Below are 22699 nucleotides of genomic sequence, written 5' to 3' on the forward strand. Positions count from 1 at the left end.
CCAGGGTATGCTAAAACTTTAGGTTTCAAATCTAGACTAACAAATCCAGAATATCGTATCCTGGTACGTTTCAATTAAATTATTTAACCTAGGCCTACTATATGTGCTCTTTTAGGGAGATTTTTGCCTCTTTTCTCAAGAAAAGTGAATGGTCCTCCCGAGGACGCTCAAAAATGCCCAAATGTCCTCTTTTTTTCGCATTTTCGTGTTAGTTGCTTATACTTTCAACAAGACTTTCAGGCTGGATGTTGTATTTAATTCCAAAAAGTTACTGTATTAATACTGAATTACTAGTTTAAAAAAGGTTTTCCAACAAATTTTCCTACCAGCCCTACCTTCTTGATTGTTATTGCAATTTTTGCAACTGAACCTCACATGTAAAAAGGCCCATTAATAAAGCAAGGGTGTGTGATCTTCGCTTTAGAACGTGGGCTATATAACTCCTTTCGTAGCTGCCAACAGCAAAACCATCGCGCTCGCAACAAATAGATCAATACTTGCGCTCAAGTCGGTCAGCAGCACTGATTTTCCTATAGAAAATTAATCTGAGAATCCCAAAACAACCAAACATCCTGAAGATCAGCATAAAACATCGTTAAACTTAAACGTAACAATTCTACTTTTGTTTAAATTTACGGCAAAAAATGTCCTCTTTTTGGGTGCTGCAAATATGGTAGCCCTAATTTAACCTCAATTTTGTTTAGAAAAGGGATTACTCTATGGACAGGGAATGGCGCCCCTTTTTATTTTTGAAAACATTGTTGTTTATAAGGAGAGATGTTTAAAGTAGAATCCCAAGGTATTCTAGAATAGTAGGTTTCAAATCTAGAATAACGAATCCTTATGTTATAAGTTAAGGAATTTTTACTATTTATGAATATTTGGCATTTGTATGATAACACAACAATTTAAAGGACAACATTTTATTTGAAATAATTAAATATCATTCAAAAATAAAAATATAAAAATGAAAAAATACCAACAAAAACATAACATAATAAACATAATACAAAAATAAAAAAAGTATAAAATGCATTGAGGAAAAAGAATGCAATCTTTTTGTTGCCATGCAAAACATTTAGTTCTTCTAAATGCTATCCAGTAAGCCTTGAACGTAGATTATAAAAAATTCTTTGTTTAATCAAAAAAACATTCATAATTGACCAAAACTGCTTCTTTGTAAAAGTTTGTTTAAAGCCAAACTAGGAAGATTGGCCTTAAGCTGTCTAGTAGCAATGCGTATAAGCATATAAGTATCTGTCGTTATGCTGACTTTGGCTTTTTGTTTCTTTACACCAAGCCATATAATTATGTGGATGCTAGCCTCCACTACAGTAATTGTTATAATATCAGAAGTAATTGTTAGTTGTCGTTATTAACGCGATTGTTTTATATTGTGTATAAACAATGTCAATTGACTATATAACAATTTACACCCCTGGTGTAGAGAAATGTGAACAACAATAGAAAGAAGCTATTCATCCGGACAATAAAGTAGTTCAACATACTAATCACTAACAGTCTAAATTGACATATTACTATCATTGTAAAAGTAAAAGAGCAATCCGGCCACCTCCTGAGGCTATTTACCCGGCTAACGTAGTATTTTCAATCGATTTCCAAAAAACTCATTAAAATTATTGAAAACTCTGAAAATTAAATCTAATAACACCACCATCCAAATGCTAACCTCAGCCTTAACCCCAATCAATAAATATTCATGTATTGGTGCATGCATAAAAGAAAGACCTGGTCAAATAGCCACTTACAAAACAATATATAAAAGGTCAGTGAGGAAGCCAATAGGAATCAAAAGGTATGCAACTTAATCAAAGATTTTGGTTCCGAGTGGTTGGTTTTACTGCAGCGCAGAAAAAGCAGGCTAAATTTTAGAGTGTAACTCCCAAAAGTGTTGCCACAACTAAGCTGAAAATTTCACAATTATTTGTCTTGGCCTGCAATATCACGTTCTTACAAATGTTTGTAAAACATCAAATTTGACAAAAAGTTAATGTTCAGTTTATTTACCCATGGATATCTGTAAGTGGTATAGCTTGTATGTATAAAATTAAACTACAGGGGGGGACTTGTCAAAAAGAAGCTTCAAGTCTATTTTTTCTGTATTTAATATTCATTTAAAAATTCATTACTGTTTGTCATACAGCTTATCTCAATTAAGTTTTAAAATATTAAATGTCCAGAAATTGCTATTTACTTCCAGAAATTGTTCTTTTAAGGCACAAGTCACTACATAATTACCTTACAAGAGAGGCTCATTACACTTATAAGAGACCATAATTAGTCCACTTGCTACATTTGTATTAGATAACTCTATTCGCTGCAATGCTGTGTAGTGAAATTAAAACATTTCTGGTGATGTCCAAGACCCAGCAAAGTTTTACTGGTATAAAGATATTGCAAAAATTATTATTGTTAAATTCCCTTTGTTTTTTGTCAAAGAAAGCTTAGTTAAAAAATAATACTTTTTTTGGAAGTTTTTAGCAGTTGTAACTTCTAGCATCATGGATGGACTTTCTACAACTTCAGTATCCAAGGTACTAAAATAATACTTGTTTGATAAACTGTGTTCAGTTTTAAACTATTATTTATGCATGTGTATATTTTGATCTATCCTTTTAGCAGCTCTGCAGACCACAATCCACACATATTTAGGGATGTTCAAGGTGGAATCCCAAGGTATTAGAATAACAGGTTTTGAATTTTTCCCAAGAAATCCAGAGTTTTATATTGTAGTATATTCCAGTTACTCACCTTCTATTTTTTGGGAGGATTAATCAAACCCTTTGGTGACAAAACAGCAATTAATCACAAGACTATTTACAAACATATATATTTTAATTAAAAATTCAGGCCCACTAGCAGTATTGGGTTGGTGATCCTGTGACATCCCCCTTTGAAAACGTCATGCCACCCACCTGACCAGGGGCGTATCCGGGAAATCCAAAAGGGGTTCCGAATTTTTAACTTAGGGAATTCCCCTGTTTTCCATCTATCGTTAATGAATAATGACGTCATAAACCAGTGACGGGTAGGACGTCATAAAATAGTAATTTGTAATGAGGTCATAAAAATAATCAGATACAACCAATTAACATCCAGCAAAAGAGAACTTAAGTGAGCAATCGTTAACTTCAGGCGAAAAACTAAACCAAGACGGTGAAGTATGTGTGATTGATTTGGTTCCATATCCGGGACTACGCTAACAAGCCAACAGCACGTCTCTCGCCACCTACAATATACTAAACGATGATCGTTTTTCCCAGGTGTTATGCCATTATAAGCGCAACATCTGCCCCGAGCTGGTGCCGAATCAGCTAAAATGCAAGCTGCGTTCGAGGGCAAATATGTTGCGTCAATTACACACTAAACACATGATCTTAGGATATGCTTATAGAGAATAATTTTGCGGTAACAATCATTACATAAAAAAAACGCCGTTCTTACACCAACATGGATATTAGTGCGAACAGCAAGGGACATTAGCTGCGCCAAACTCGATGTTTTTAATAAAATAAGTAAGAAGGCTTTACGTGTTATCAATTGCTGAATACACCTTTGCTAATCAGCCAACCTGAACGAATAACGGAAGGTGGAAGAGAAAAAGTATCCTGCGTTTACGATTGGCCAAACAGGAAACGAAAGCCTTGGGTTATTGAATATTAAGTGTCAATCAATGTTGTTGGGTGAGCAGCTAACATGCAATGTAAGGTTTACGCAACGGACACCTAGCAATTTTTTCGATTGCTCGCGGTCCCCTTAAAAATACACACAAATAAACATAAAACCTGTTTGGATGAGACTGGAGCACTTACAATCTTAGATAGGCTCATTGATGCCGTATTTAGTATTGTAACGCTAACAAAATCACTTTATTTGAGTGAAGCAATCACGATAAGTTTTAAAACCGCAACCGTACAGCCCACAGTGGCAGCGCAACAAGCTGTAGAAACGTAATTCTTATTAGCACAACGCATCATTATGACGTCACAATGCACAACTCAGCTCAAAGCATGCAATCACGTTAATGAACAACTAATCGTAGCTTTTGATGACGAGCGCAAACACGTTGAAATTAAAATGTTCTCCTTCAGGAGGTCTGGTTGATTTTTGTTAGGTGCATCACGGTCCCAGAAAATTGTCTCGCGGACCCCAAATGGACTGCAGACCCCAGTTTTGAGAACCACTGGTGTAGAGCATAGTGATCAGTATTGTTGGTTTTATAAAAAGTGTACTCTGACAAACTACAACTCTCTTTAATTCAATTTATTACTTTGTACACCAGGGATTCCCAACCTTTTTACGATCTCGTACCACTTGGACGCTGTAGTGTCACGCGTACCACCTCTTGCAGAACAACTAATTTAATCGAATCATATGTTTATCTATTTTTACCTTACAACTAGCATTATTGAACGCTATGTGTAGCTTAAGCCAGTGCTTCTTAAACTTTTTTAGTTTTGTTCACCCCTAGCATCTATCTCTAGATTTCATTCACCCTTGTCTCATAATATGATAAAACTATCTATATATAACAGCACAAAATGACTTAGGTTATTTCGATTTTTGTTAAAATCAACTCAAGCTAAGTTTTACCATTGTAAATCTACAATTTCTCGAGTCCAGCAATATAAAGCTAAAAAAGCACAAAACAAAGTCACCAAATTGTTGTACTTATACTAGGACTATCATATTTTTAGCACCGAAAAAGAGGACATTTTTTGCCTGCAAGTAAAACGAAAATAGAATTGTTACGTTTGAGAAAAACGTGCCATATCCACAACTTTTTTCAGCAGCGGCACCTTGCACCCCTACGAAAAAAATAATTTTTAATTAAATATCACTGAGACAACTTAAAAAAATAGTGTAGTTTGTTGTCGGTCGAAATTGGATTTAATTGGTTGAATTGGTGCTAAACTGCAAAATCAGGAGGCTTTTCGCAAAACATTTCGTCCCCAAACGATTTATGCAATATTACACCAAAAAACCCTGTCCTTATCGCTGTTACTGCCTGATTACTGCTTGTTATTGTTGTTTCCTTTAGGAGTTTATGTAACGCCAAGCCAAGTTATTTCAAACAAACATGGTAATGGAAAAAATTGTATGTAAAATGGAAAGACAATCTCTAAAACAAACGGATTGCCAACAACAGAGAAAAAGGACTTAAGCTATGGCAATGCAGATTTTAAAGTCTTTTCTGACATAAACTCCTGAACAATCTCATAAGAAATAAAAGACAAAATTGTAGTACACATTCATATTGTCAAGCCAGTTAAAGTGCCTTCGCCCAAGGTGGCTCTGTTGAACAGTTTTAATTTTAATGAAAGTAATGTTTGACCGTCACACTGTAGCAGGCAATGTCGTTGTAATTTGCGATATGAAACATTAATCAGCAAGTTTAAAGACAAAACAGTGAATCAACTTACTCTGATCAGTCTACGCAAGTTTAGCAAAAAATATTTCTTCTTCATGAGCGAAACATTCCTGAAATGTTGTTGGTAAATGATCTATATATCCAACTTAAAGTGAGCCTGCTGGGGATGCTCACAACGGATATGCCCACAAAAAACTTACACATTGCTCTCTTCCTGGAAAAAGCTGCCTTGTCTTGCTAGGTTGTGTTAAATGTTCTTTCCCGTTTGCTGCTCAAAGAGTTCTTAATGATCCTAATACCCCCAACGACTGGTGTGGCATTTCTCATAAACTCTTTCTTTTACAGACATGCTTTCAAATAAACTATCTTCGCTAGTAAAAAATGTTATTGCCACAACCATTGTATTTGTCGCAATTTCACAGTGTTACAAAGCGTATTTGAAGTCACTTAACAATAGGACATTGTTGGAGACACTTGTAGCATGCAAAAACTATAAAAGGTTTATTCACGCTCTTCGCTCCTAATCTACACTCCAAATAATTAAAGTAGTCAAATTGCAAATACAACCAAATTTGTTAAACATTGTATATTTCCCTGATTGATTTTAGCACAGCTGTAAAACCTCCTACATTATGTATATATAGCTTTCTGAAATAAATTTTCATGCTGCAGCAATCGCTTTGATGTGTTTAATTTATTCAATATTAGAAATATTTTTTAACAGAACCTATATTTCCAAATTTTAGAACTAATGCCTGATATTTTAGGCTAAATGTACTTTAGTGATTGTTAAGCCATACTATTGTTTATCTCTTGGGAGAAGTTTTGTTAACTTCAAGGGAAACATTTTATTTTATAAAAACATAGTTTAAGAGGATGCAGTTTTCGACTGTAAGTCATGGCTGAAATAGCCACATAATCGATTTTGTAATAATTTCAACAGCTATACCACAGTCATAGACATTGATTTCCTCGATAATGTGAAAAAAACATTGCAACCATATTTTAGGGAATGTCCCATAATGATGCAGTTGGTTTTGTTTTTAAAAATAACTGTCTTTATGAAGTGACATGATTCAATAATTTTGAGTGCTTTCAAAGTTTCATTGACGAAATGCTGTTCTAGTATAGTTCTTGGTTTGTGGGTATTGCATGGTTTGTTGAAATTAAGTATTTAGGGGGTTGTTTGTCAGTGGCTATCTTTTTTTTTTGAAGGGTATTTTTCAGGGCCTTGTTTTCAATTGTGGTTTGTCAAAGTAATTGAGTCATTGTAAATAGGGTTATTTATCAGGTTAATTCTTGTAATATTATGTATTACACTTTGGTTTGTTGGTTTTCGGTATATATTAGGTTGTACTTTCCCTTGACTTGTTTCTTCAAGAAAAACAGATATGGGCCGAAAAAAACCTGCCTACACCTATGCCTTTGTAGCGATGCAAATAGGATAGTTAGCCCAGTGATATGTTTTCTTTATGTTTACACAAATATATACCCCAAAACTTTTCCTTCCTTTACTGCGTTAAGTTGCAAAATTAACATTCCATGTTAAACTGTTACATTTTTAAAGAAATTTTAACAGTCCCAATTACTCAATATAAATGGCAGGATTCATGTAGAAAACTTTGGATCAAATCATAAGAATTAACACAATAGTATCTAGGGAGTTATTTTGGTGATCTGTACAAAATTTGCTATGTGATTACAAATCATGCCTTGCATGGTCGTTTGCAAATGCTAATAATTTTTTAAGAAATTTGTTAAAAAATGGCTTATTTCAAAGCACTAAGCAAAGGTTCTTAACCAAATAGTTTACTGGCAATTCTTGTTCTGATATGACAGAATTAATAGAATATTAAATAAAGTTATATAATATAATTGGTGCCTTATATTAGGGTTACTCAAATTAGATTATTAGATCACAATTTGCAATTTATAGTGAGCAACATTCTATCTTTTCATTGTATTTTATGTAGGTATGCATTACAATTTCTCAATAAGCTTTTGAATTATAATTTTTATATGTTTTTATCACCATACCCCATACCCATATGCTAGGAAATTTCTTTGCGATTCATTGACATTTTGTTGCAAAAGGCTATATTTTTTAACTCGCTTAAAAATAGTCATTAATTAGTTCGATAAAATATTATATTTTTTTATGTTCAGCAATTGCTATTCTAGATTCCAAACTTACTATTCAAGAATACCACTGTATTCTACTTTGAACATCCCATACTCTTGATAGCATTTGCATTCTGGTTATGGGCAGCTTGATCTTATGAGCTTAGGGTTGTGTCGCTATACATGTGCTATTTTTACTTCTTTTTTTTATTGTCAAGTTGCACAAAGTGAATTGTATTTTGGTTTCATACCCTTGACATTAAATAAGTTAGTATTTTTTACAGAGTTTGGCGGCCTTGTATTTTATGCATTAGTGCCTTTTTTATTAACAGGGAATAATATAAATATCATGTTCATGGCTATTTCTTAAAAGTGCTTAAGTTGTGAGTCAAATTGACTTTTTTGGTTTTGACTTCCAGCCTAATCAAAGCAATATCAAGTCAGCGGCAAATCATGTAGCTTTACTGCATTTTAGCCATGCCTTTTAATAACTGTTCAGACATGGCATATGTATTTTCTTAAATAGAAATTCACTAACTTGCCAATTATTTTTTAGCATGCCAAATTTAAAGCACATACACTACAGGTCCAATTAAAGAAAATTTGACATTTTTATTTGCCCAACACTCAAATAAATTAATTGGTGCACTTTAGAAATGTAAATTAAATAAATAAAATTTAGGAACTTTTTTTGTTTAAAGGTAGCTGAAAAATGTTAATTTAGCCACTTTTTATTCGCCTTAAATGAAACTTATTGTGGCTCTTTTTTGTCTGCACGCAACGCAAATAATAATTTTTTGCGTAATATATGTGAAAAAAGTGTGCAAGTGCTCTAGATTTAAAGCATTTTGCCCAAAAAAATTGATTAGCTGGAACACTCGTTGAGATAATGAGGGCACAAAAGTAAACAGGTTCAACCACTGCTTTAAACTAAGACAAGTATTTGATTGGGTCAAGGTTCAATTTAACCTATATGTTTTTCATCCTTTTTGAGGCTAAACTAATAAAATTAAATCTAGCCAACCTAATGAGCCTCTGTCAAGAAAATACACCATTAAAGCCAATCCAACATACAACTACCAGGAAACAAAGCAATTTTAACAAAATGGGGTCTTTAGAAAGGAATTATTCGATATTTTTATAAATATATTGTCTATGTTTGACAAATGTACACACAATATAATTTTTTGCAAAAAAAGGAAGTAATGTAATAGCTTTATTATTATATGCTAATAGTACAAGTTTTGTGGTCTACTAACATCATGTTATTATACATCTCCAGGACATGGCTAATAAAAAAGCTTGCAGTGAGATTAGTGTTTAAAACCTTACAAAATACACTTTAGAGCTGCACCAAAGGTTGGTTTGCCACATATGCTAACCAGTTTATAGTTTTTCCCAGGGGTCCCAAACGTTTTTCAATAAAGGGATTTATGATCAGGGGCGTATCCAGAAATCCAAAAAGGGGGGGGGGTCCCGAATTTTTAACTTCGGGAATTCCCCGTTTTTCCGTCTGACGTAAATGACGTCATAAAATATTGACAGATATGACGTCATAAAACAGCGATTGTAATGACGTTATAATCGCTTTTCCCCGGTGTTATTTCATTAGCGCAACATCTGCAAAAACGCCACTTGAATAGTTAATCTAGTTAAATGTTTTTAACCTTTATAACTGAGTACACACCTGGCGAGCGAAGCGAGCGCGATTTTTTTGGGGAGGAAAATGGCATTGTTTAAAATTTCTTGCAAGTTTTTATTACATTGCCGAAAATAAAAATAAAAGAAATGTTGAAAAAAATATGTCCAATATTTTTGAATACGTTTTCCGTTTGGTCGCGACTCGCGAGGCACTTGGCAGCCTTCCACGGCGCAACGGTAGAGAAGCGCTAATCTAGTTGAATAGACAGCATCAAAACGTAAAAACCGGACGTATAAAGAACATTCGCGCAAAGCGCGAAAATTTTTCGCACTTACGTAGTTAAAATACTCAAAAAGTATTTAAAATGGACTCGTGTATAGTTTGTTAAAGAGGCAGCTGGCCCGATTAATTACAGCGACCGCTTGATTGACTGTTATTAATTGTCGAACACCCACTTGTTCATCAGCCAACCCGAATGAATAACGACAGGCGGAAGACAAAAAAATATCCTGCGTTTACGGTCGACCAAACAAGAAACGAAAAAGTCGTTTTGCCTTTGATTTTGGTTTCGCATTAGCAAGACGAGTGACCCAATTACACAGAAAAAAACATGCAGCTTCGGACGGTGAGGTAAACCCTGACAAAAAAGAACAATAAACGTTAATGTCACTTCCGAAAAGGGGGGGGGGGGTCCGAACCCCCAAACCCCCCCCCCCCCCCCTGGATAGGCCACTGTTTATGATCAATGGCCAGATATATATTTTGTGTCAAACTTTAGGAACTTTCTTTTCGCTAAATGAATTTTAACAAAAACTGTTGTTAGTTTAGAGTTTCTTTAAATTTATTTTGGACATACATCCCACAACTTTTTAGCTGTATTTTATATTAAAAAAATGCAATATTTGCAAGCTGAATCATAGCCCTGCAAGCGGTAGTTTGATGACCACTTGCGTATCGCGTTAGGTTTAGCTCTGCTTTGTGTTTGTCTAAAGTCCTATATCTTTAATTTGGGCAAATATGTTGAATACGTTTTGCTGTGTCCTTTTTCAATGGTAATTGGCAATTGGCCCATATCCTATTTCAAAATACGCTAGGTCTGTGTTCATTTTTGCCATTCGTTTTTTCATGGATTTAACCTAAACTGTTTCTCAGTAATTAGGATAGCTGGCCTTTTTTTCTTAAAATAGATTTTTTATAGCTATTTGTTCCTTTTTGTTTGCCAAAAATTTCACAACAAAACTAAATTGCATTCCACTGGCCGTCAGCCAAACACCTAAAAAGCTCTATGCATAGACACTAATGCAACAATGCCTTGTTTAAATCAATACCTAATATGCCAATATTTTGTCAAAAAAAGTCAAATTTGACATTCTAAAGAATAATCGCCCTATTTATAACAGTACATATATATATATATTTATGGTACAATTGTTTTGTCTAATATATCTTGTTTGTTTTCATGTTTCCTTACTATTTTAAGGGCTGCTTCACCTTTAAAACTGTCAGAAAAAGAGAAAACGTTGATCCCACCAAATTTCTAAAAAGCACTTTAAGGTCAATGGACTGCTGGAAAAGTGGACAAGACATTTGGATGGAAATTCAATCAGCAGTTTTAGTAAGAATTTTGCATTTAAATTTATTTTGTCAATTCCTGTTTTGTAATTCACTTTATATTCAGAATGTGAACAAATCACTTCAGAAAGTCATTTTCAGTGATCTAATCTCATTTATTGAAAAATCCTTCACTAGTAACAAGCAACATTGGGAAAAACATACTGAAATTCCCACCGCAGCAGTGATTACAGGTTGGAACAAAATACAGTACGCTGTGATTCACAATTTACTTTCAAGCCCTTGTCAATGGTTCTCCTAAGGTCATTACTTGTTAAAACAAATAAATGTTTTAAAATGTTACCTGAATATAGTTTTATTTAAGTGTTCCAAAATTTTTTAACCTGGCCACACTAAAATTTGTTTTGTAAAAATTGGTTAAACAGATTTAAATTTGTGGCATGTTTTTTTTCAATTTTAGGGTTTTTGTGGTCACTGAACTGTGCAATTCAACATAACTTTGCAATATATTTGAAGTTGTGATTGAACCAAAGTTTGTTTAAAATATATTAGCCTTTTCAAACATTTTGAATTCAAAGAGTTTAGCAAAGAGGTTTTTAACTGCATTTGAAGTTTTACATATGTCATAATATAAAAAAAAAAAAAAAAAAATACAAGGAAATAATGATAGCTGTAAACAAGCAATAAACAAATATTTTTGACATGCTTTTGGACTAAATTAAAAATGGAATTGTGAACAAACATTTATACTCTGGAAAAGTTTAACTTATCAGTTTTGCTCTGCCCTCTTGACCTAAGAAAAATTATCAAAATTTTATCTAAAAAAAATAATGTTTGCACAGTAGGAAATCTTTCAATATCTGATTGAATCTGCACTAAGCCCAAAGCAAGAACGGAACTTGGCATAAACTTTTTAAAGACACAACTTGATTGTCAAAATTTGTTTACAGATCAAAAAAATGATGCTATTTGGAAAACTTGGATACCAATCTTACAGCGATCATAATATAATAATATGGTTGATAAGCAAACGATACAGGGTTAAATAAAATTTCCTAATGTGGGCTTTCTGTAGACACCCTCACATAAGAAAATCAGATTATATCTTTTTAAGGTATTTTGTGTCCAAAGTTTTGTTCCACTTAAAATACATTTGTTTTAAAGCTACATTAGTTTTGACCTTTGTCTTATATACCATAAAAATGAAAATATAGTAAGTCCATATCTTTCAAAGGATTTTTTTTTTCTTATGTAATTCAAAAAATGTTTTGCCCCTTATGTTATTAATAGGTTGATTATTTTTTGACCTAAAAATAAGAAATTTTGACCTAAAAATATATTTTTTTGACAAAATTTTGACTTTAAATAAGACAAAAAAACATTGAATTAAACAGCAGATTGTTGTTTGAAGTACTGAATGATGTGTCTTGGCGTTGTCAACCACATGTTTTTGATGTCGAACACAAATCAGTTTTTGGGTTTATGCAAAACTCAAATGCTTAGTTGAATTTTTGTAATCTCAAAAAGGCCAACACCTATAGAAATGCTAAAGAAAAAACAGACGCTGGTTATTTTTGTGTTGTGTAAATTTTAACTGAACGACAATTTGAAAAAGCTGACTATAGTATTGTTTTATTTTGTAAACGATTGATGTACATTTTAAAACTTTACCTAATTTCAATAAATTTTGACCTAACGCATAAATTTTGACAGACTTGTTTGACAAGTATAAAACACAAAGTTTTATAAAACAAAAGTTTTTTTTAGGTTTTTTATCTCTACAAATTTTTTAAATATATAGATTACATTAATTAATTACAGGGATTTACCTTTAACTAGAATTATACTTTCTCGAGAAAGTATTCTTTGATTCGTTTTTTGAGTCTTGTAAGAAATGGTTATGAAATTTAATTTACACCATTTTAAATGTTGAACACATGGTTAAACACTGTATGTTTATTTATTTTTTATGAACAAACAAAATCACCCTTATTATTTTTTTAAACATATGTCTTTTTTGTAACAAATGTTTATTATTAGAAATTTCTTTTAGGTGTGAATATGCCAGACCACTCTGCTTTATTTGAACAACTAAAGGAAAAAATTGATAAAAATATTGCACATAGAGCAGTTCTACTGCATTCAAAGGACTGTCCAAGTAAAACATAAAATATTCTTGTAACAAACTTTAATTTTCTATTTATGTAATACGTTTAACTTAAAATTTATTTTAAATCATAGATTACCTTCGTTTGGTTTATTTCTTTAACTTTAATTAAGTAGGAACTTGCTTATGTATTGTGTAACTAAACACTAACATATTAATAGTGCACTTCTTTAAATGTATGTTTTTAAGCAGTTGCTACCACTTTTCTCTGACTGTGCTATATATCTATTGCATGGCACATTTGTTTGTAACATGTTAAAATGGTTACATTGTGTAGGCCTGCTTTGAATAATGGAAGCATCTGTGTTACAGCCTACTGAGCATCTCAATATAAATTTATGACAAGATATACTGAGGAAATTAAGAAAATCTATTAGATTGACTAAAAAATAAAACACAACAATTTAACTGTAGAAAATTCTTTTCAGTTTTAGTTTTTTTGTAGCCCCTCAAAAACATTTTCAGGGTAGAGGGATAAGATCCACTGTAGCCCCAAAATACCTATATTGCAAAAGATATATGACAAAGAATAATAGATAAACAATCGTTTGAAGCACTATTGTTTATTTATTGTACAATTCACTGTTATTATGTTATTATGCATTTTAACAATTGTTTTATAGATATCAAATCAATGTTGCGTATCTTTGCCAATCAACTATTTACTGGGAGATTTAACCAAGAAAAAGAAATGCGTAACAGTTTGAATGATGGCAGTAACTATAACAAGAAATCTACAATTGTTACACTCAGTTTGATAAAAAAGTGGTATAATGAGGTGCTCACCAAGTTTGGCTTATCAACTGAATATTTTGCAGTTGTTTGCTATAGATTGCTCCTTTTTTGTATAATAGTAAATGACCCATTGCAAATCTGTTTTTATTTAAAATACATGTGAGCTATGCTGTGAATTCAGAAAAAATTGTTTGTTACCTTACCACAGTGGTCTGTTTTATTGGTCCCACACATTCCACTTGCTGTTAAGTCTGCTTTTATGCCATGCTATGATTTACATCTAAATATATATAATTGCTAATTTTTTTTCATGCATTTTGAAAATCTTTCATTTTCATTTTTTTGTTTTTTTCTATTTGGACGACATATTTTAGGTCAATGTGTCTATGCATAAGATTTTAATCATTTTTTTAAATATATCAACCTATTTAAATTAGAATGCTAATTTATATATTCAATACAAGTTATCCCACTTTCTAATTTTTTGATTTAAATACAGTTTTTTTTCACAATTAACTCCAGTTTTGTTGCATATTTGCACACAACATTCCTTGGGAACATTAGGTATACTTGTTGAGCATAATGGTTATAGGTTGTAGTATGACATAGTAAGAATAACACAGCCAATACAGAAGTAGGTACATTTTAAATGTTTAGAATATCTCTTTATTCATTTTCAACAGGAGATGTAACCTATTTCTGTAATATTGATATTCTTACTATATTTACTTGTGTTTTTTCACCCCTCCACCTGCCCCCAGATTTTTTTTTTGGAACTGATGAACATGTAATCATTAATTTAAACCAAATTGATTTTGATATGATCCTTGGAAAAAGGTTAAGAACTGTGCTTAACCAGGATTGTAAAGTGAGATTTCTTCTTAGACTGCATAGCATAAGTAGTAAAAGCTAGAATGTTTTATTAAAATCTGTCCAAATAGCTTGCAAAAATTGGCAAAATATTTCAAAATTGCAGACTTGAAAAAAATAGTCATAAAGGTGGCAAAAACCGAAAACCATGCATCATTTTACATGCCAAACAGAGAACTACTGGCAATCCCTATTATTAATTACAACAGGGATATTTTTGTTATTTAACGGCGATGTGAGGACACATGCAGATTTTATTAAGTATTTTAAGAGAATGAAAGCAAACTCAACAATAGGCGGACAGCTAAATTGTGTAATACATTTAGTTGATGCTCTTTACAAATGATTTTTTGTCACTATGCCTGCTTACAGTACTTCTGGTTGAGATTTAGAATTGTATCAAAACTGGTCATACCCAACCAGTATATTTATCTGGTTGCCTATAAAAAATCCTTATATTTTAGGAGAATAATGTTTGTCGAATAAATAATTTCAACATTAATCCAAAGGTTTTTGAGATTGTATATCTCATTAAACTGTCTGGTACAGGAAAAGACAAACAGGAAGCCGATTGTTATCATGTGTGTGGATTTTGAATCATTTTCTCATACAATCTTGCATGATTTTATACTTATGTGCAGGCAAGTATTGTTACTACATGATAAACTTTCCCATATTCGCTTTCCATTTTGATATAAAGAGTATATCTCTTTTTTTTATCAATATTATTCTACTTTTCAGTTTTCATGCTGCAACTTTACCACTGTTATTTATTTTTGGAATTGCTACATCATGGTCTGATGTGTTTCAACGCCTCACACATTCTGCCATCCTAAACCTATCTGTTGAAAGATTTCAAGCTCCAACTGCAACAGAACATCTTGCACTTTTAGTAGACACGGTAAAAAATTAATTGTTTTTTAGGTGGCATAACTTTATATTATTTTAAGGGAATTTTGCCACCTAAAAAGATGTGGAAGTGTGGATTATATAAATAAATAGTATATAGAAAGCCAAAATAATTTCGGACCCTGTTATATTTAGAGAAGGAATTCCTAGACTTTTTGGGCATGCCCTCTTGACACAATATATAGAAACTTGCCTACCACCCGCCCCTTCCCCTATGCCACAATGATTAGGTAGTGTTTTCTGATAAATAGGAAAATCGCACAGGTAGTGCAAAGAGGCGCTTAAATGTAAAACCTGCAAATTATGTGAAATTGGTTTGATACATGTTGTTAGAAGTGTAATTATGTAAGTCAGAATCTATACCACATAAGTTTATTTATTATGTCATAATTGCAAATTGTATGAAGCTGAGTTGTAGATTGCTAGGGGAAATTCAATGCCTTAATAGAAAATATGGTTTCATTTTGGCAGAGTCTATGAGATAGTGTGCATGGTGCCTTTGGACTGAAAACGGGCTTTCAAAAGGTAAAAAAGTACTAAAATACGAAAATGGTATTTATAAAGTAAATATGAAACAATTATAGTTTGGAGAAACGGCCTGGTGCAATTTACCCTGACTACAATTTTTTTCCTAAAGATAGGAATGAATAGTGGGACTGAATGAAAGACACACACACATATGTGTTGTTTGGTTGTTTCTTGACTCACTCCTCTCTGAGCCTGTATAGCTCAGTTGGTAGAGCGATGGTCCCGGTGTGACCGGAGGTCATGAGTTCGAACCTCACTGCAGGCTAGTTGTTTTTCTGGCTTGCTTTGCTTGCATCATAGATCAACAGATTTGGAGTCTGCAATGGTTTTTCGGTGTATTAGTAGGGCTGAATTCACAACTTTTTTGTATTAGTGCCCCCTTAGGCAGATTCTCGTAACTATTCCATGCTTCACTTGTTAAAACACACCTCGGAACAAATTTAGGATGCTTAGTTGTGGTTGGCATAACAACTTTAAAATATACGAAAAAAAGGCATTGACAACCATTTTACCTTTTAAGCGAAAGCTTTATGAAATGCATTTGATAAATTAAAGCAAACTAAAACATATGCTTCCAAAAATTCAACCTAAATTTGCATAAAGGGAAAATATTTTTCAGATTTAGTTCGAGTTGGCCAAAAAATAGTTTTTAGGGATCATGGCCGCCTGTAAAGTAGTTCTTATGGTGAATATATTATTAAATACGATTACCAAAACAAGGTAAACTAATTAGAGGCAAATAATTCTAATACCATAGCTGTTCAAAGTGCCCCCTTAGGCAGATTCTCGTAACTATTCCATGCTTCACTTGTTAAAACACACCTCGGAACAAATTTAGGATGCTTAGTTGTGGTTGGCATAACAACTTTAAAATATACGAAAAAAAGGCATTGACAACCATTTTACCTTTTAAGCGAAAGCTTTATGAAATGCATTTGATAAATTAAAGCAAACTAAAACATATGCTTCCAAAAATTCAACCTAAATTTGCATAAAGGGAAAATATTTTTCAGATTTAGTTCGAGTTGGCCAAAAAATAGTTTTTAGGGATCATGGCCGCCTGTAAAGTAGTTCTTATGGTGAATATATTATTAAATACGATTACCAAAACAAGGTAAACTAATTAGAGGCAAATAATTCTAATACCATAGCTGTTCAAGTATACGGAGTCACATAATTTTGACTAAACATTTATGTTTTTAAATATTTGAAATAGAAAAAATTATAAAAAGAAACAAGTCAATTAAAACATTGTAAGCAGTGGCGTATCCAAGGGGGGTGTGGTTTTGGGTGTCCGGACCCCCCGCTTGAAAATTTGTACCAATGGGGATTTTCTTACGTTTGACGCAGTGTAGCACCGGGATTACGTATTTGTGTAAATTTCACGCTATTAAGCAGATCTAAACAATTGCTGCAACAACCTAAAGTTTTACGTCTGAGAGTTATTCCCAATTGGCAAATGTTACGGAGTTTGGTTACTTATATGATGTGTGACGTGTGATATAGTCGATCATTTTGAAAAAAAAATATATATATACACAAAATATTGCATTTATTGCTGCGTTTTCCTTATCATTCTTTCATGAGGTGTTAAAAAATTTAGACAGACAACGTACAGCAACCCTAACAGAGTATAAACACAACATTTGGACTGAGTTTGCAAAATATTGTGTTTATTGCAGGGGTTTAAACACTAAGCAAAATGACATTTCAAACGGGATTTTTTTTTGTTGGATGCAGTAGGGTACCTACCGGGATTACGTATTTGCTTGAATTTCGCACAATTTAAACAATTGGTGCTACGATTTTTTTACGTTTGTTAGTAATTTTTGATCGACATCACAGGTTTTCGTTACGTAAAATATGTGAGATGTTTTAGCCAAGGTGTGTGTTTAGTAACTCCATTTTAAAAAACACACAACGTTACAATTTGGTTTAATGTTAAATATTTTGTTAAATTATCGGCTATAACATGCGCCTTCAGGAAGGTTAAACAATACTGGTAACACGTAATTAGTGATTAAATAGTCAGATTGCATTCGCGTCTTTCCTTTAGTGACCTATTTCAGATACAAAACTGCTTTTTATACGTTAATGTTTTCATTTTTACACTGTTTTAACCAAATGCAAACAGTAATGGTAATTTACCGAGACCAAGAATTAGATCTTTGGAGCCACGCAAATAAGTCATATAATTAAACAAGCCATTCCACCAATGCCGCTTTCACACAGGCTGTGGGGTGTTACTCTGATTGTGGGGCAGCATTAGGTTAACTTTTTTTTAGACACACGATGTGACATGATTTGAAACACATCACACGATTTGAAATTTCTATTTAATGACAGGCAGTGCAAACGTTGAAGCATAAGCAAATTTGTTTTGACATTACAAAAATATGTTTGCATTATTTATGCCTCGAAGTTCTTTGCTATCCGTAACATTAATTTTGGGGTATATTCTCATTCCCACATTAATCTTCCGTAATTATGAGCTATAGCATGTGGCCAGCAGTTTAACATGTAACAATGTAACGTGCAATAGTGATAAAGAGCCCACAATATGTTGGATTGCTTCATTTTGTTTAACCAGCCAAAATTCAGGTGGACTTAGTACATTATGGTGATTATTAACCAGTTAAAATAACTGGTAAATATTCTATTTAACCTGGGCAACGCCAGGTATTTCGTCTGGTAAATCAATAAATCAGTATCTCCATATACACAGTCATTTTATTTTTTCATTTTGGCACAATAATACCAAATTTTACTTGTAACCACATGTCTTCCATGTTACTGCTGGGCAAAAACCAACCCTTGGATATACATGGTGAGAGCAGGTGGTACCAGAAAATCAAAAAGGGGAGGGTCCCGAAATTTCAACTTGGGAATTCCCCTATTTTCCGTCAGACGTTAATGAATAATGACGTCATTAAATAGTGATTGTAATTCTGTCATAAAAAAATAATCAAACACGTCCAGCAAAAAGCGAACCTGTGCATCGAAACCGCTTAGTGTGCAATCGTTAAAATCTAAACCAAGACAGTAAAATATGTGATATGTGTGATTCATTTGGTAGATTTATGTTTAGACTAGCACCATCACAGTTACCTAAGTATGCTAAACTACAAGCACGCCATTCGCAACCAGCAATACTAAACAAAAATTGTTTTTTCGGGTGTTATTATGCCACGATTAGCACAACATCTGCGCCGAGCAGTGTGCCAAGTCAGCTAAAATACTACATTTGTTTGAGAGAAAATGAACTGTGAATCAGGCGGGCCTCGGATCTTTTTTTGCACTTAAAACGTGTTTACTGGCGGGCCGGATAAATTACACAGGTCGTAGGTTGCCAACACCTGTTATGGAGAATAATTTTTGCGGTAACTATCATTACACAAAAAAGGCGACTTTGAACAGTCACAGTTAGACCACCTTGAGAATCTGCATTTGTTACAAAAATTTGTTACACCAACATGGATATCAGCGTAGATTGCGAACAGCGAGAAACGTTAGCAGCATCTAACTCGACGTTTTTAGTGAGAAATAAAAAAGCATTTGCTGAATACGCCCTTGCTAATCAGCCAACCTGAATGAAAGGCGAAAGAGAAAAAATATCCTGCGTTTATGGTCGACCAAACAAGAGGAGAAAAATGCCGTTTTGATTTTGGTTTCGCATTAACTTAGGACACATGACGCAATTACATTAAAAACATTGTTGCTTTGGACAGTGAGTTAAACCCTGACAAAAACGATAATATCACTTATGAAAAGAGGGTTCTGAACACATCTAGTTCGGCGCCTATGCACACAAAACAGTGTAACAATTAGTTTATATGTGAGATTTTAAAAACTTTTTGTGTTCTCATACCACTTTATTGTTCTACAACCACCTTTCGATAAAAGGGAAACATGCAAAGATAATTTTTGGGTGTGGTTAAGCCAAAATTAATGTTTCTTAGTTTGATATCAGATCAGCACCGGTTTGTATCGAGATTGGGACATTTACGCACTACAATTAATGTTATTTTGTCTGTAGAAGCATGGCTTATTAGGTCAAAATATATGTTCATTTATTGGTGGCGTTCTATTGTGAAACAAAAAGGTCACAAAGAGTTGTATATCGCTATATATTCAAATACTGTTTTATTGATTTCCAGCAAAATAAAATTACAACTAAGAACTTGTAAATGAGGATGAAACAAAAAAACGTTTATGCAAGTAAAGTTTAATTTTTGCAGATTCTTCTTACAACAGAGCATCCATTCAAGATAAGTGGAAAATGCTTACAGTTGGTGTTGGACATATTTCTTTGTCACGACTTTTCCATTAACAACTTTATGCATGCCCTAAAGTTTTGTATATTTGAACATTTTTATGAACAGGTATATTTTATTTTTGTAATAATTTTAGTTATTTAGTTAATCGTAGCCTATTGCCATATCAGAAAAACTTTTACCTACAAAAACTTAAATTTTAGATGCAAACAGTCATTCAAAATAAGATTTTAGGCAGAACTGATATGCAATTTGCGTAGCTATATGATTTTGCTCTTTTTGAATAAAGTTGTTTTAGATCAATTTTATAACCTTTATGGTTCTGTTTGGATCTTCTGATCTAGATTAGTGGTTCTTAACCTTTTTCAGCCACACCCCCCTTTGGTAATTTTCCTATGCCTTGCACAAAAGCAAATCGGCATTTTTCAATTAAATATCACTGAGACAAAATGAAAATAGTGAAGTGTACTGTTGGCCCTGCCAAGCGCGAAAAAAATATTTAAGAGTTTTATTTGGTTGAATTGGCTAAACTGTAGTTAATTCAGGAGACTTTTCGCATTGGGCACACAACAAATTGCTCGTGCTTGACACAAGCTGATTTTGTTGTGTGGGCATTGACTCTACAGTTAAGGCTGTGATGTCGAGCGCTAAAAAAATGTCAAGCGCAAATTAAACATTGTGTTATCGTTCAATAGGGCTGTTATACCTTCTACCGTCGATGACACATATATTAATATTATGCAGAAAACATGCAATGGCACTCAAAGAGACTTTGTGCTAAAAGCCCACAAAAGTAAAAAGTAGAAGATTAGCGCGGACCGCGAAAATTTTTCGCAGTTTTAATGTTAAAGGTAACAAAAAACAGAGTTTGTACAAATGTAGGAGTGGTGCCCAACCCAAACGAAACCAATAATATCACTGCAAAAAATTGAAACATTAAAGAAGGACTCGCGCCCCCCCTAAGAATTGCTTGGCGCCCCCTGGTTAAGAACCGCTGGTCTAGATCAACAAATAAAAGTTTCGGAACAGGCTTAGATCACAATATAAACAATAAAATAATAATGTAATTTTTTTATCAACTTTAATTTTTCTTTGATATCTTTGTCCATTTTAAAGCGTAAGTCGTAACAATGTTACCGTCAAACAAACCCACGTTACTAGAGATTTACCTCAATTTATTGTTTTGGTATAAATAGTTGGCTTTAATTAATGTTAAGTTTGTGTATTTGTAATTTGCTTTGTTACAATTGGTGTAAGTTATGTTACAATGTTTTCGGTTTTAGCCTGCCAGCATCTTATGCAGAAATTCACTTGAGAAAAGTTTACACATTATATCAAACCTAACAAAAAATGAAGTTCGGACATTGAAATCTGTGGAATCATTTAAGAAGTAATATATGTTTTCTCAATAAATTGAAAAAAAAGTAAAATATTAAATCATAGGGATTTGTATTATCTCCAATTATAACGAACAACAGGAGCAAATACATTTTCATTCAAAATTATGTTGTTTAGGTATACACTTAATTTGTAGTTTTGTATTTTACTTCAAATATCCCAAGTTCTGTTCAGATTACTGAGTTTTTGTTTTTAACGAATATGAATTTGTTGTTGTAACTAAGCCATGGAACTAAATTCATGTGGGTATATATTTTAATCCAGCCCTGCTTAAGTAGTGACGACCAATGATTACGGCATTTATAATAACATACAGGATGGCTTCGGAAAAGCTAATACCTAATAAAAGCTAATAAAATCAGTTCGCCAAATCAGGGTTGTAGTGCAGATAAGACAAGACTACACTTAGTTGCTGAAATGCGACCTTTTATCCCCTGTTGATATTGATAAGTCTTTATCATTAAGCAGTCAATAAACACAATGATGGTTACAACAAAATAGTTCCCTATTTAAATAGAATAAATAAACCAAGTTACCAATACTAATAACACTGGTCAACACCATTTTACTTGCATCAGGTTTTCCAACTGATTCTAGTGTACTTTTGGTCACTGATTCCAAATTTGTCATTGTTTTTTTTCCTATCACATTACGTTTTAGAGTTGTAAAGCAAAAACTGCTATTTTAAGGTCTAAAATGAAAACAACTCTGCAGATTTTTAATTGAAGCATACGTACATGTGAGTGTAGCTTGTCAATACTCTTATGTTTATCTGCATATGTCAAATTCTGTACAAACAGCACATTCTCAGGAGATTCATCTTTTTGGGAAAAATGTTGATGCAGTGGTGGCCACTGCTTAAAAGAAACAGTTCAACATGATTGTTAAACATTGTTGCACAATCATGTACAAAGTCAAATGTTGTGCTTAAAAAAATGAACATCTAGGTTACCCAGATAATTTTGAAGCCAATGTTGGCCACAAACTGTTTTTAAGCACGCTGTGGCAATAATTGCAGATTAAATTGTTTCTGCTAAAAATCTGCCTTTAAAACTTGAAAAAAACACTAAATTAATTTGCGTATTTGTGTG

General features: G+C 33.0%; 1 protein-coding gene and 1 non-coding gene across 5 annotated transcripts in view; both read left to right on the forward strand.

The window, feature by feature from the left end:
* Positions 1 to 349: 349 nt before the first annotated feature.
* The window catches only part of LOC146168255 (origin recognition complex subunit 3-like), a 35288-nt gene continuing 12938 nt past the window's right edge, over positions 350 to 22699 (forward strand). For 2 of the 4 annotated variants that reach the window (XM_083391195.1, XM_083391204.1), the window contains exons 1-9: positions 350 to 2555; positions 10636 to 10770; positions 10834 to 10960; positions 12781 to 12885; positions 13518 to 13672; positions 15049 to 15140; positions 15241 to 15400; positions 20175 to 20318; positions 21494 to 21600. In XM_083391195.1, coding sequence (XP_083247321.1) covers positions 2523 to 2555; positions 10636 to 10770; positions 10834 to 10960; positions 12781 to 12885; positions 13518 to 13672; positions 15049 to 15140; positions 15241 to 15400; positions 20175 to 20318; positions 21494 to 21600 — 1058 coding nt within the window. In that variant the 5' untranslated portion in view covers positions 350 to 2522. Of the gene's footprint in view, positions 2556 to 10635; positions 10771 to 10833; positions 11030 to 12780; positions 12886 to 13517; positions 13673 to 15048; positions 15141 to 15240; positions 15401 to 20174; positions 20319 to 21493; positions 21601 to 22699 lie in introns of those variants that run through there. The other 2 variants (XM_083391220.1, XM_083391212.1) reach the window with 2 other exon arrangements.
* Positions 16127 to 16201, forward strand: Trnat-ggu (transfer RNA threonine (anticodon GGU)). The gene has a single exon. It is a non-coding gene; the product is annotated as a tRNA-Thr (tRNA).

This window comes from Ascidiella aspersa, chromosome 1 (assembly GCF_963924565.1).
Source record: "Ascidiella aspersa chromosome 1, kaAscAspe10.2, whole genome shotgun sequence".
Classification (NCBI taxonomy): domain Eukaryota; kingdom Metazoa; phylum Chordata; class Ascidiacea; order Phlebobranchia; family Ascidiidae; genus Ascidiella; species Ascidiella aspersa.